At 56.4% G+C, this 15,320-nt stretch overlaps 1 protein-coding gene across 1 annotated transcript in view; it reads right to left on the reverse strand.

The window, feature by feature from the left end:
• Positions 1 to 14,509, reverse strand: part of EPHB2 (EPH receptor B2) — a gene marked incomplete at its 5' end in the record, with an annotated part of 117,952 nt that extends 103,443 nt beyond the window's left edge. Inside the window, one exon of the mRNA XM_084300269.1 lies at positions 14,425 to 14,509. Coding sequence (XP_084156395.1) covers positions 14,425 to 14,509 — 85 coding nt within the window. The remainder of the gene's footprint in view (positions 1 to 14,424) is intronic.
• Positions 14,510 to 15,320: the final 811 nt, after the last annotated feature.

Raw genomic sequence — 15,320 nt, forward strand, 5'->3', positions numbered from 1 at the left:
CCCCCAAGCTCTCCTTTTGGGTCCCAGAGGCTGGATACAGGAGATGCAGCTGCTCTTGCATAAAACAGGCACTCAGAAGTGTCCCAGTGTCCTCTCCCAGCAGCAGCCCCAGGTCCAGCAAAGGGCCCTCTGTCACCCTCCTAAGACACCACCTACATCCAACAGCAAAATGTTTTCAGAGGTTAGAAAGCTGCCTTTTGGGCCAATCTCACACGAAGGTGAGATGATCTGAGCTGTGTCCCTGCTGTCCCGCACAGGCAGGGACAGCATCAGGGACAGGCAGGGTCCTGGCACCCACGGGTGCCACCCAGTGCCTCTGCCAGAGCAGGGACAAACCAACCCCAAGATGCTCTGATCTGGCCACCTGAGAAGGAAATAAAAATCAGAGGGGAGAGACTGGAGAAGCAGGCACCTCCCATTCAGCAGCGTGCCCGGGCTCAGCACAGGGTACCAGTGAGCGATGCAGAAACATTTCTGTGCTAAGCTCTGCTTCTGTGCTAAGCTCAGCTTAGAAGGAAAGACGAAAAGGGGTAGGAATCCAAGGCAGACCCCTCACCTCACTCCCCTCTGCCATCATGTATTGTGCATGGTCTGAGCTTTCCACGCTCCTGTGGGTTATGGGGAGCAGGACTGCTTGACATCAGACAAGTGGGGTCTAACGCAGCGCGGCTGGTAGATGGAACCTACAAGATCCAGCAGGCACTGCACCAGCGTCTTTAGGCGATTTGAACACAATGTTTGTTTTGTTTTATTGTTATAGATAAGGAAGAGAACAAAGACTTCTTTTTTTTTTTGCTGTATTGACTCATACGTCGGTTTGGTTGCCCTCATGATACCCAGCTACGGCTCCCTTGCATGATGTGGCATCTCCCTCAGGACCACCCGCTGCTCACCAGGTGGGCTCCCAAATCTCCCGCTGACCCCTGGCCGTGGAAGGTGGGCGTTCAGAGTTACAACTCCAGACCACGCCGAGCACTAAACACTACCATCACGCTGATTTCCAACCCTTTTCCTGCATGACCATAGCCAAATGAAAGACACGGTCACCTCAGAAACCCTGCCTCGAACATCCCCACCCGTAGCAGCCGAAAGAGGAACGTGTCCTTCAGCGTACAGCCGGTCTCTTTATGTGGGATGGGGCTTTGCCAGCAGTTTTATTTTAGCCCGGCGCAAGCCTGCAGCACATTCCTATAGCCAAAGGGAGGAGGCTGGGGAGTGCTCTCCGATGCTATCACCTGATGCCATTAGCATCTGCGTGGTTTCTCCCTCCAGCAATGCACTCAGGCTGGACCCCCAGCTATGCAGCATGCAGGGAGACGGAGCTCTGATGGAAATCCATCCAGTGCGTCCTGGACGAGGATGAGAGATGACAAGGGACAACCTGTCAGCTGCGAAGCCCCACGCAGTGCTGGGGAGGACACAGCCCTGGCAGGAGCCTGCAGCTGGGTGCTGTCAGACGCGCTGCTGGAGGAGGCGGAGGCGTCCTCTGATGGGGAAAGACAGGAGGGGAAAGGCAGCAGCAGGAGGGAGAACCCTCAGACATCTGGGGCTGCACACCCAAAGCCAGATGTGGCCAAGGGAGATGGGGAACCACCCAGACACCCAGGAGAGCACAAGGGAGGGGAGCGGGGAGCAGGCACACTGCTGGGGGACGGGATGGGGACAGGCCAGGCTCCATAATCCCTGCTGGCCCAGGAGACCCACAGCAGTGCCCAGCCCCTCGCAGCACCCCCAGCCACCCAGCAGTACAGGGCCCATGGAGGACACACCCAGGGCTGACATCGGCAGGAGACCCAAGCCGACAAGTAAATCCCATTTTTTTCTCTTTTATTTTTATTTTTTTTTTTTTCCTTGCATAGCCCACACACCGAGGACCTCCCAAACACATGGTGAAATGCCAGGTCAGCTTTCCAAGGGCTCAGCACCCACAGACAGGAGCTCAGGTCATATTTAGGCCAGCCAAATTACAGGGCAAGGCTTCTACTGGAGGGTGACCTGCTTCACTTCCTCTGGCACCACACGATACGGGCAGTCCCCCCCACCCCTCCTGGCACACCACAGGGGAGCACAGGCTCTGCTGGTCCCTCTTTGTCGCCAGTTATTCCTCAAAAGCACCTCTCCCAAACCTCTTGCAGCCCCTGGCAGCATCCCCCATACACCCCTTGCTTTCCAGGCGTGCAGTCCAAAATGCGAAGCCACCCACACGCCCCTGCCTCTTATTCAGACAGTGTCACAGAGACCCAAAGCAGCGGGGAGCAGCAAAGCAGCACCGCGAGGCCAAGCCCAAAAAAGCTTTCCTTCTCCTTCCCACCACGCTCAGCCCCACGGCTACGCAGGGATGGGCTTCTGCAATGCTGAGTGATGAAAGCAAACAGTGGGGACGAGCTGGAAGGCAAAACTTTTGGCCCATGCCCATTTGCCCCCTGTGCACACACCCGGCACCCATGAGCCGCATCCCACCAGGATGGAGACAGCCACTTGCTCAGCCCCAGTGCTCAGCCCAGTGGAAGGAACCACCTTGGACTCCCTCCCCAGCAAAGCTTTACTTGCACCTGGCCACAGCTTAAACCAGGAGAGCCCACAAAACCTTCCCAGCCACGCAAGAAGGAGCATCGGCAACCTCCCGGCACGGCGCAAAGGCTGCATCAGCCAGACCCAGGCACAGAGACCCAGACGACAAATGGGAGCAGCTGCCAGCAAATTCAGCGTTTCCAGAGGATCTGTGTTTATCAAAAGCTGTCGCTCTCCAGCCAGAACAGGTGTCAGTCACAGCAAAATCTCATGGCAGCTATTCAATCTGAAGGCACAGACTTTGACATCAGACCAAAAAAAAAAAAAGCAAGAAAGAAAAAAAAAAAAAGCATCGTTAGCAACTTCTCTGCCAGGGAGGCGCTCCCCTCTGCTGCTCTCCATCTCTTCTACAGCCTTGGTAAAAGAACGGTGAGGAGCCAGGAGGAGGAGAAAAGGGGATGCTCAGAGCAGATCTGGCCACCAGTGCCACATCACTGTCACCCAGCTGCCCCTGCACGGCTCCATCACACACACGAGCTGGCCTTGTCCCACCCGCAGACTTGCTAGCTGCTGCTGCCTGGAGATTGACGCCGAGAGCGACACAGAGCAGACCCTGCACTGCCCAGTCAGCACTTCCCACTAGCCAGACACTAACCCCTACTAATGCTGCCAACGTCCTAATTAGCGCCTTCCCTGTGCCCACCCTGCTCCCGGCTGCTCTGCGTCTGTCCGAGGACGCGGTGCAGGACGCTCTGAGGTTCTCTGAGGGTAGAGCAGACAGGCACAGCAAGTCGTAGAGGTGCTGGGCTCCCCTTCCCCTTCAGAGCAGCTGGCACAGCCTGCTCCTGCAACCCACACCAGTGGCCCTGCTGCTCTGCTATGTGTCTGCTGTCAAGGGATTTCCACGCGGCATCAAGCACACTTTTGTGTTTATCCTTTCCAAGCCTCCAAAGCAGTGCTAACATGTGCCAAGGACAGGAAAAGCCCGGGAGGGTCCCAGTTACACTGGGGCTATCTAAGCACACCATGAGTTAGGGAAAAGGAGTGAGGCTTTGTCCGAATGTCTGCAAGGATGGGGCAACTCCAAGCTTCGCCTGTCCTGCCACACTGCTCAGCCTGGCTGCAAAATGCCCCTTGGACTGGTGGTGGGGCTGCTCTGCTCTGCCCGCCCTGAGCTGCCCCTCGCCGCCACAGCACCAGGTCGTGCCAGGAGCACACACCACGAGGCCAGCCCCACTTCCAGAGGGACTACTTGCCACTCTCTGCTCCCCTTCCACAAGAAAAAATAAAAATCAAAATAAAAATCACCAGCTTGCTTTTCCTCCTGGAGCTGAGCAAGCCATGTGTCTGCCCACACTCAGCATGCAGGTGCTATCTTGGTGTGCACGCCTGCAGCTCGCAGGCTGGGCCGTGCATACAAAGGCTGGAAACAGGCACAAAAGTAGTGCTCAGCCACCTGCATTCTGTGCACAGCTCACAGGGCGCTCCACAAGCAACCTCGGAGACAGCAGGATCCTGCAGGAGAGACACGCCGCAGGAAATGCTTTCCCCAAAGCTGGCATACCACAATTAACTCTCTGCAGCCTGGCCAGCCCCCTCTCTCTGCAGGCAGCGTGCTCCAGCCAGCTCGTACACCTTGTTTTATTTCATCCGCACTGCCCCCAGTTCACGCATTTCTCCTGCTTGCTTTGTCCCCTGATACCAGATAGGCTTAAAAGCAAAACAAGGCAAAGATTTATTAAGTGAGGCTCACGGTAAAGGTTTCCGAGTTACAGTTGTGGAGCCTGGAAACAGGATTACAAGCAAAGCAAATCATAAAACGCGACTATAACCTCTACACAGCGAGATGTGACCCCTCACGTGTCCCAGCCTATCTCACACCCGGCCATGTGGTGTGCACAGGCCAGGAAGGCCGGCCAGCCCATTTGCAGGCTCGCACCACCGCACAAACCTCTCACGTGTGCACCGGGGCCTCTCTTCATGCCTCCTGCTTCAAGCACCCCTCCACTGCAACCACCTGGTGTAGGTGGCCCGATCCTGGCCTGGGGGAGGTTGTGACTTTCTACCATGCTTGCTGCTCTGTGCACCAAAATGCAAACCAGCATTTGTCAATCGAGAGCACTCCTAGCTCATATTCAAGACCATAAACAACTTCTTTGGATCCATTCTCAGAATAGACAACAGATATGGGATGATGGTGTGATCCTCAGGCATGTCTCTTGGATCGAGACATCTGTCTCAGTCAGACTGGTGATTCACATCACCCTCACCCAACACAGCCCACCACAGGACTCAAACACTGGACACAAACACCAGGGACTTTTCACTAGCATACCCCAAAAAAGCTGCTGCAGCGTGTACAAGCTCTGTTACCCCAAAAGCTGAGCTTGCAAGAACGAGCTGCATCTTGTGTGATAAAGGCTTGAAGCTAAATTCCCAGAGGCAGCACCTTATCCATACACAGGGAGGGTGAGCTACAGAGTCATGGGAGCCAAGAGCAGTGAAGGATGCTGCCATCTCCTTCCTAGGAGCACCAGCCACTGGCCCACACCTGGGGGGAGCAGGTAAGGGTAGATCCAGGTAGATATGGGCCTGGATGCATGCATCTTACACAAAAGAAACCACAAATCTGGAGGCATCTGAAATCTGAGGCATTCCTGCCTGGTTTGTCCTCAGAGACATCACACTCAACACTGGTCTCAGCGAGCAAGCCAAAGCCTAAAGAGATCAGTTCTGTGGCCACCCTGTGCAAATGAGTGGCCTCCTAAGAGGCTCAAAAAGGCAGAGGGGGGGCAGATACACAAAAGCAGGATCTTCTCTGCAGACCAAAGACCACCCAGCTTCATGGCAGAGTGCTACCATCAGTCTTCCCTTGCCCCAGGAGACTCTGGGCTAAGAAGAACACACACTGCCACATGATGATACATGTGAGGCTTCGCATCCACAGCAGGCCTCCTATAACCCCCATGCATCATCAGCGCTGTGGAGAATGGAGATGTCTTCTCCCTCCTGCATCCCTCTGCTGAAGTTGTTCAAACTCACAGAGGTTCTGGACAAGTGATCCAAAGAGTCCAGCCCCTGCTCCAGCCTCCTCACCCCTTTTTCCCCCCGGCTCTTCCTTTGTCTCACTGCATGCAGCAGCATCAGAGCAGGGGTCCCTGCAAGCCACAGCGAGGCTGTGCAGCCCGAGAGGTGAATTCCCATCCTGTCCAAGCTGATATCAATCCTGGGTTATCGCTGCGAAGCCTCCTGTCTCATGGCAGCCACCTGTAGCTGGGGTGGCACCTCGCATGGGCTCATTTTGGGCTGGATGCAGGCAGCAAAGCCACTCAGCGTGGGATAACCCTGAAGGTCCCCCGGGACACAGTTTCTCCTGAAGGCTGGGTGCCCTGTGACCCTCAAAGCCTGTGTGGGAGCAGAGGGAGGCCAAGCCATTCGCGGCCTGCCCGCCAGCTGCCCCCTCCCCTCCCAACCCCACAGTCTCGGCAGCCAGCCACAAGCAGCGGGCCCAGGAGCCCGGCCGCTGAGCCCATTGTTCCCTTTGTCTGGCCTTGGGAGCACGAGCCCGCGTGGCTCGAGGCATCCCCTCCACCTCGGGCACGTTCACACGCCCGGCCGCCCTCGTCACCCCTGGGGCCAGGCCCTGACCCTGCCGGGGGGGCTCCCACGAGCATGGCCCCCACAGAGGGGCTCTGAGGATGGGAGCAACCCTATTGCGGCCTGGCTCCTCCTGCAGCAGGGAGCCCGGCCCCGCCACCACCGGGCTTCCCCCCCTTCTCCTGCAGCTGGCCTAAACCCAGCCTGCGCTCCCCAGCAGGCCCCAGGCAGGGCTTAACGCCTCCCACCCTCACGGCCCCAACGGCCCTGGTAGGGTGTGAGCATCCCCAGGCGTCTTCACCCTCTGAAACGCCGAGCTGGGCAAAGGTGAGCGCTAACGGCTGCTCGCCCGGAGGACCTTGGCCTTGCCCAGGTGCTCTACTGGAATTAACGGCTTCGGTGGCACACCCTGGGCTGGTCTCAGGACTGGCAGGTGGCACTCGGTGCTGAGCAGGGCATCCAAAGCCTGGCACCCAAGGGAACCCCCCCCCAGTGCCTCGGTGCCAGGTTAATCTGGGAAAACCCGACACAAATCCGCCAAAGCCTCATCCAAGCTCCCCAGCAAAGAAAGTGGTATCCAAAGAGCAGGACAAGCCCTGCATAAGGCTTGAAGACACGGAGGGCCACAAGGGTCCACGATTACAGCCAGAGCAATGGCCAAAACGGAGCGACATGAACCCCTCGGTGGCTGCAGGCAGTCCTGAGAGCCAAGCTGAGAGCAGAGAGCAACAAGGCCTTGCTGTGCACAGGCATCCCCCAGCAGAGCAGGGACAAGGAGCCTTGCCCGGCCCTGCCCTCTCCCTGGCCACCACATCTATCACACGAGGCTGAGCCAAAGGGCCTCCCGGATTCCCTGCCACCTCCAGCAGGGAATCAGCAGATAGATGCTCGGGGAAGAAGATGCTTTCTGCAGGCGAGCACTCAGGGCTTCCCGATGTCCTTTTGGACTTGGGACACACAGTGGTGGGCTTCATACTGATCTTCTGCCCCCACCCTGCGCTGCCTCTTGTTTTAAACCCGTTTGGTTCTGTTCATTTTAAACCTGTCCCTTGAGAACACAAGGCCAAGTGAAAAAAAAAAAAATGACATAAAGAATTGTCACCGGTTCATCACCACCTTCCTCACACCTCCTGCGTCTGGCACACCTCTCCTTCTCCACAAGCTGCATCTTTCACAAAGACCCTCCCCTGGGTTCATCTACCTCTCCTGCACAACCATCTTCGTCCTCCTTTCCCAGCCTTTCCCAGTTCTGAGTTGATGCTTTCAAAGAGCCATCCACAATGACTTTAAGATCTCTTTCGTAAAATGCTAATAAGTAATTTAAAGACTGCCACTGTGCATGCATGGGTTTAGGGTAATTTTTTTCCATGTGAATCCCTTTTCATTCATCACTGACTACATTTAATCTGCTATTTTATAGCCTGGTTATCCAGTGTCATGAGATCCTTTTACAATATTTTAAAGACAACTGTTGTTTTTATCATCCTGAATAATTTTGTATAATCTCCAAACTTAAGAGTTTCCACCCCTTTCTTGCGCATTTATAGATATGTTGCACAGCACAAGCTTCATGCCGAATCCCATCCATTGGGAAAAATGGCTGTTTCCCCTCCTTTAAGCAGATTTTAAACCGTAAGAGTTCCTCTAAAATTACTAGCATGGAGTTGCTGAGATCACCCAGGAAGCTCTTCTTAAAGCACATGTGTCCCATTTGCTCCGGCACCAATATCTATTTTCCTGATTTACTGTAAAAAGTGACCTCCTAAGCTAACACTTCACTGCAGGGCAGTCTCAGTTCCTCCACAAGAGCCCCTGACCATGGCCGTTCTGGGGGAGACACATTTAAATCTGACTTCATCTCCCCAAGGTGTTCCTTTCTGATTATTTTTAACCTTGCACTCTCTGATTTCCTGATTCTGTGTGTGTTTTTTTGTTTGTTTGTTTTATTTGGTGCAGGGTTCATTTCTTTTCACAAACTATTCTTCAAACTCCTCTCAGCCTGCCATATACGGGTTTACATTCACAGTGCCATAGTTTATAATTTTTTTTCCTATTTTCCTCTTTTAGACATCATTTCCGTTTTCTAAAGAACATCTTTTTACCACTGGTGACCTCCTTCAATCTGATGTTTAATCAAGACGGCTATTTTTTGTCTTTTTCAACCCATACTTTAAACAGCCATGCACATTCTGAGTTTCCCACACGACATGCAAGTATTTTTCAAGTTCAGCTGCTTCCCTCAGCTAGCTTCATTTTTATGTCGTTCCCCTTGCTTGACTTAAAATGTTACTGTATAGTGTTTTCAAGTGCTGGTGATTTTATGGATGTGCAGGCTTGACGTGAAAAGAACATAATTTATGGGACCAACTGATAAAGCTTCACAAACTTTTGGAGCTCACGAGCCCTTTTTCCTTCCCACCTGGAGACTGAACCGAGCTACAGTACAGCTGCTCCCATGGAGCCGGCCTCATGCCTTGCACGGCACCGTGAGTGCTGCTCGGGACTAAATCAAGAGATCCTCCTCTCGTGGGCTCTCTGAAGAGCTGCAATTATTCACAGTCACTAAAACTGTAATTTCTGAATAACGCCCCTTTGTGACATTTACCCAGTTTACACCGAGGCAAATACCATCTGCAATTATAGCTGTGTTTTCTGCCCTCGCAGCCTGTTTAACCTCCCTTAACGTTTGGCAATCAGTGCCACAACTCAGGTCAGATGGGTAACAGAGATCTAATGCTGCTCCCTTCATCTTCGAGCATGGAAATCCAGAGAGGGGCTCGTGGCACAGCATGATGCTAGCTTACTCGTTCACCTTCACGCTGCTCAGCTCGGGTGCCAGGTGCCTACACCCTGGCACAAACCTCCTGTCCGGCACATTCCCAAGACCCACGGTATCAATATAAAATACCCCTGACGTATCTCTGCAAGCCGCTGGGGCACCCCTCCTTTCTCACACACTTGTGGCAGGGGCTCTGCTGCCTCCCGGCTCCAGAAAGGCCGCATCCCTGCAGCTCCCTGCTCTAAGTGCCAGGAGGCTCAGCCCTCCCCGCTGACCCCCCCAGCACAGCACTGGGATGCTGCTGGTCCCGCCTGCACATGCCGCTGGGCGCTCGCCAGCCTGTTATCACGGGAGGCCCCATCTTTACCCCCTTATCTAACTGCTGAACTTTTGCCTTCGAGGATCTCCCTCCTACCTACCCCCTTTCCTTCACGCTGGGTTTTTCACACAGGGAACGGGCAGTCGTGCTTTGCTCTCGTGTCTCGGCAAACCAGGAACCAGTGGATGGGGCCTCACTGGGTCTTTCTTGGTAAAAATCGACTTTCTCCAAGAAGGGAACCGCGTGCCCACTCCCAGACAGGTGCATGCACATGTCCCACCTCCACGGTCCCATTCAGACACGCATGCAGCACAGCCGGCCACATGTTAGGGCAGGAGCAGCGGACTCAGCCTCTCATCTATCACTGCTCTGGCTGCACTTGCACAAAAGCACTCGAGCTTAGCCTCACTCACCAGAGAGCCTGGGATGTATCTCAGCATCAAGTATTTACCCAGCTTCTCAGGCAGGTTTCCCAGCTATGCTGGTGCCCACCCCTCTTTTCAGCCAGTTCAGGTATGTGTACACAAACGGCAACCGCCCACCGACTAGTGCAGACAGATCCTTTGCCCGTCTGCACATCAGCGAAGCAGACCTCTGCTCCCAGCTCGGGGGGGAAGCCGCGGTGTGGCAGCACCGACACCCCTCGGACACTTCTCCAAGGCACAGCCACATCCCCTTTGCCCCCCAGGTCCCTCCCTGGGGTGTCCCCAGGAGCTGATGGTGCACTGTCCCCATGGCATCTCCCTACAGCACCTACTCCCTGGGTTTGTATCAGCCAGAGAATCTAGAAATACAGCAGGGATCAGGAGCAAGTGTTCCCACTTGCAAGAAGCATAGAAGCAAATGTGCTAGGTGCTGAGACTGCAGCTACAACTACGTGGATAGTAAATCGGGCACCAAATCATTTGGTCTCCAAAAGAAGTTCTCGCCCTAGCTGCCCCAACAATGGGAAGGGCAGTTGTGCCCAAGAAATAAATCTCGTCAAAAATTAACCCAGGAAACTGAACCAGAGGGAGGCAGCATGAGGGGTTTGTGTCACAGCAGAGGACTGACCCAAACCCAAGGTCTCTGCTCTGCACCCCAGCCCAACTTTTCAAACATTTGGTATCAGCCCAGTCTCAGGACAGCATTTACAGCACATGTTTGAACAGGTCATCTGGATCAGTTCTGTGACAGCTCCCAGGTTTTCCTCATGGGCTTCCCACCTGGGGAGAGGCGCACGTGTGTGCCTTGCAGGTCCCACATTTGAACGGCAGGACCTGCTGCTCCAGGTTGCCCCAGTGCAGCCAAAAGCAGGTGGGATCACTGGGACCATGGCACAGCTCCTGAGGTCACATCACAGCCTGGGCAGATGTCCCCACCCTGGGGCACTCGGGCATGGCAACTTCCCTGGCACAGCCCGTAGCCATGGAGAGGTGGGCAAAGCCTTTCTTGACTGAGACCGGGAAGCAGAAGAAGCGACAGCACCAGATAGATTGAAGCACAGGCTGAGTGCTGCATTAATTGGCATCTCCCTGAACCGCCTCTGGGCCTGGGGGAGGCGGTAGGAGTGCTCGGCAGCAGGTCACGACCAAGTCACCCCTGGGCCACGCGGGTGCAAGAGAGGACCATATTTTAACACCTTATTCCACCGCATACATAAAACACAACTTGCCGTGTATTATGCACATGTATGCAATGCAATAAATACATAATGCATGTTATGTACATTACAACACGTTATTAAATTAAACACAAACAAGCAGGTCCCATCTCCAGCTTGCTCAAAGGACGGGCGCAGGAGCGTGCAGCTGGGTGTAGATGCAGCTCTCCCCAGCCCCTCGGCCACGGTGCACCCCAAGTATGCCTCCAGGAGAGGATACAGCCCTCCTGCACCAGCCTCCTGCTGCTTGATACCAGGCTTGGAGCAGCGACAGCCCTGCAGAGGAGAGGGAGGATGCTCAGCAGCCCTACGGGGTGCAGCAGCAGCAGAAAGTCCCCTCGCCCGCTCCAGACTCTGCCGCTGCCCATCCTGCAGAGCCCGCATGGGTCCAACCTGCTGTGGGCCCAGCTGCCGGGGCCTCTGTGCAGCTCCCAGGTTAGCTGTGCCCTCGTAGATATTAGGACCATCTCGTTTCTCCTTTCACATTTTTTGGTACACAGTTGGCTTTCCTCCAGCCCTCGGGAAACTTGCCAGCACTGCAAGGTTTATGAAAAGTTAACTCCAAAGGGGTGAAGAGTGCCTTCATTTTTTTTCTCTTGCATGTGAGTTAGCCAGGCTGTTGATTTTGAAATCCATAACTCCCATCCTCGGCTCCCCCCCCCCAAATACCTTGGAAGTATCACTACTCCAGATATGCCACACCATGCAAGCAGCATATGTGAGCAGGAATACAAAGAGAAGCCGTTAGTGATAGCAGTACTGTTACCAACTGGTGTGGGATCCAGACCCTTCCAGGACTCCTTTGTTCTTGACTTTCTTTAAAAACACACACACACACACAAAAAAAAGCTTTCCTTTTATAAGCCTGAACTTTCTCAGCCACAGATACGTTACCTTGCAATTGCCTTAACAACTGTATGCAATTCGTAACCTCTGCTTTATGTACATTGTCATCCACCTCCCTGTTTTCCATATTGATTTATGTTTTACGTTCTTTTCACATTTCCTTTTAACAGAGCCTTCTTTAACCAAACAGCCTTTCCTCCTAAGCCTGAGACATGCATTCTGCTGGCCAGTGAGTAATCAACTTCCAATTTTCATGCACACTCCTGTTTATATTTCCTTCCCTATCGGCTTTGTTTCTAATTAAGGTTTGTTAAATGCAAGTGAATATATAGTGTACAGAGAAATATAAAGCATGTAGATAAATAAACACCACACACACACACACACACTGACTAAGACTGTATTCTCAGTGCACTTTCAACCACGGATCCCAAAGCACTTTGTCATGTTCATTAACAAAACCTCGCAGCTCCCTTGGGAGAGACGCTTGTATTATTTTACGCCTTGTAATTAGGAAAACTGAGGCACAGAGGAGACAAGTGAAATTACCGGCATTACAGAAAAGCTCTGTAGCAGAGCTGAAAACAGGACTCAGGAGGCAGGATCCCTGGGCAAATAACCAGAACTCATTTTTCCCTGAATGTGTCCTGCTCTCCCCATTTTGGCCCTGGACACACCGGGGAATGTGCCAGAGCCAGTGACAGCCACGCAGGGGGCATCGCCACTGCAGAGGTGCCCAGCAGGGTCCAGCCACCATCTCCTTGGTCATCGGGCACCATCGGGTCAGTCTGCATGCACCAACAGGGCCCAGAGCATCAGGAAATGCAGATGGACACCATGCCCATGCATGGCACGGAACACCGGGATGAGCCACTGCCTGAAACAGCAGCTCCCAGAGGGAAGGAAGGAGCAGAGGTGCACCACGGGGGCTGCATCCCATGCTCTTTTGCCTCACCAGCTCTCCGGAAGGCTTTGCAAGGAGAAAAAGGCCAGGACATGGTAGCTGGTTGCCCACACCAGTGCTGCAAGCAACCACAACCCCAGGATACACACAACGTGGACAAAGGTAGCAGCAAGGGCACTGAGGGGAACCCCCCAAACCTTAGATGAGGCGTTCAGCCCTGGATGGGGACAGCTGCTGGAGCCCAGCACAGAAGCAGCCCTCTCCCCAGAGCATCCCCACCTCTGCGGGAACACATCTCACAGCGATCATCTCCAGGGTGGGCTCAACCTCCCACCAGCGCTCACTGTCCCCTTGCCCCAGGTGCCTACTGCCCATCCCTTGGAACCAGCATTCGTGCACCCAGCTCCTGCCACGGCCACCCATGCTCCTCACATCTTCAAGCAAGCACACAGCAGCCCCAGGGCCAGGAACAAGCCCCACACCGCCTGGTATCACCCCGTCGTGTCACCCCATCCCTGCACGGCCACCCGCATCCCTCCCCGTCCATAGTCAGCGGCACCACCTCGGCGTGGCCGATCCCTCCCGGGCCCGGCTGGCTGAGCAAACGCCGTGGTAAGTGGCAATGCTGCCGGCTGATCGGGCCACGCATCCCATGTGGACACATATGCTCCCACAAACATGCTCATCACCACCACCACCACCAACCCCCCCCCATAATTAAAACCATACAAGGCTCATTTGAATAGCAGAGCTGGCTAGCGCTCTCTGATGCAACGTAAATAGTCCTATTTATGCCAAGCTCCCATATTGTAAATATCACGACGTATAGCTGGCCAACCCATGAGTCATCTCCCAAAACTCCAACTTAATAAATGGTGCCTCATCCATGTTCCAGACAAACACCGGCCGCGCAGCTCCCACCGCCCGGCGCCTCCACGCCCAGGGCCAGCAGTGAGCACCCGGTGAACCTCGGGGGTCCCTCCGCAGCCCCCTCGCTGGCTTCCCCGCAGCTCTCCCATGCAGGGCAGCCACGCGTTGGGCCTGGCCAGCCTTCAGCCCGGCGTCTGGAGCTCACCCCCAGCCTGGCGTGGTCCTTCCTGGGGTGTACCCAAGGCGCTGCTGAGATGCGCTCGGGCACAGGACCCCCAAAACCCCCCTTTGGGGAGATGGGGGCTCGTGCCCGGCGCCTTCTCCACGCACCCACCCCGCACTCTGCCCGCACCTGCCGCCTGCCTCTGCTTTGTCTCGGCACGGGGGAAATTGGGGAAGTCGGTGGGGTGCCCGGCTCCTCTTGGGGAGGCCGGGAAAGCCGCGCACGCCTGCGGGGAGCTGGCTCCCAGCTCCGGGATGCCGGCAAGGCCTGGCTGTGTGCGCCCCGGCAGCGGGCACGGTGCGGCGGAGCTGCCAGCCGGGCATCCCTGGGGGGAGAGGCTCCGCCGTGCCCAACGAGCACCCGGGGAGGTGCCGGCGAGGGATGCCCAAACCTGGGCAACAAGGGACGGCGGAGAAAAGGGGCAGGAGAAAGCCACGCAGCCACCGGGAGGGTCCGGGTAGCCCCCACACCCCCCCACCCACCCCAAAACCGAAGGGCTCCGGATGCGGCACCTCCACCTGGGGCAGCACTTCCCCGAAACTTCGCCTCCCCTCCGGCGGCACGGAAGGGGTGCGGCGGGAGAGAAGAGAAGAGACGAGAGAGGGGGGGGAGGGAGGGCGAAGTGCCACCTCCCGAAAAAAAATATTAAAAAATAATAATAATAAAAAAAAAAGGAATAAAGGGGCGAGGGGAGCTCGCGATATACCAGACACAGACACACACACGCCTTTACCTTCCACGGCGGCGAGCAGGGGCAGCAAGGCGAGGGGCAGGCAGCAGAGCCACAGCGGCCCCATGGTGCGCGCCGGGCCGGGCATCAGACGCGGCGCTGCCGGCGCTCCATGGAAGCCGGGGAGCGGCGGCGGCGGCGGAGCTCCGAGCCCAGCTCCGAGCCGAGCCCCTCGCTGGGGCCGCCGCCGGCGCGGGCACGGCCGCGGGCACGGAGCGCACCGCCGGCCCCCGCCGTCGCGGCCGGGCCGAGCCCACCGCCGCCGTTCTCCGGGGAGAGCCCCCCAGCGCCCCCCGCCCCGGCCCCGGGCTCCGCGCAGCCGGCGGGGGGCGGCGGGCGGCGGGCGGCGGAGATTTTGGGGAGGGGGCGGCGGGGATGGGGGCGGCGGGGAGCGGAGGAGGTGCGGGAGATGGTGGAGGAGCGGAGGAGGAGGGAGGAGGCTCCCCCCCGGCCGCCGATGGTTTGTCCCGGAGCTGTCGATCATGCAGAGAAAGCCGTGATTTCAGCCCAAATCTTCCCGGCGGGGTTGACCGAGCGCTTGAGAAAGTGGAAAGGGGGGTGTGTGGGGGTGGGGGGGGGCGAGGTCTGTCTGTCCGTCCGTCCCCCCCCTCCGCACAGATGCGCTCTGCTCCGGTCTGGGCGCCGCACGGGGCTCCGCCGAGGTGCTGCCGGGGGAGGCATCCCCGCCCCGAGCCCCCCCCCCCACGCCGTGGGGCCGGGCCCCTGCACCCCCGGGCAGCCAAAGGAAAGCGTCTGGAGGGACGTGGAAACGGAGCCGGCCCCAAAGCAGCGCCTCGTTACCGGCTGGCTCAGCCTGGCTTTGACCCGGAGACCCTCAGGGGTCAGCGACCCCACTGGGGCGTGAGCAGGGATTCCCCCATTTCGAGGCTGGGGGGGTT

The sequence above is a fragment of the Netta rufina genome (assembly GCF_964035555.1).
Source record: "Netta rufina genome assembly, chromosome: 22".
NCBI lineage: Eukaryota > Metazoa > Chordata > Aves > Anseriformes > Anatidae > Netta > Netta rufina.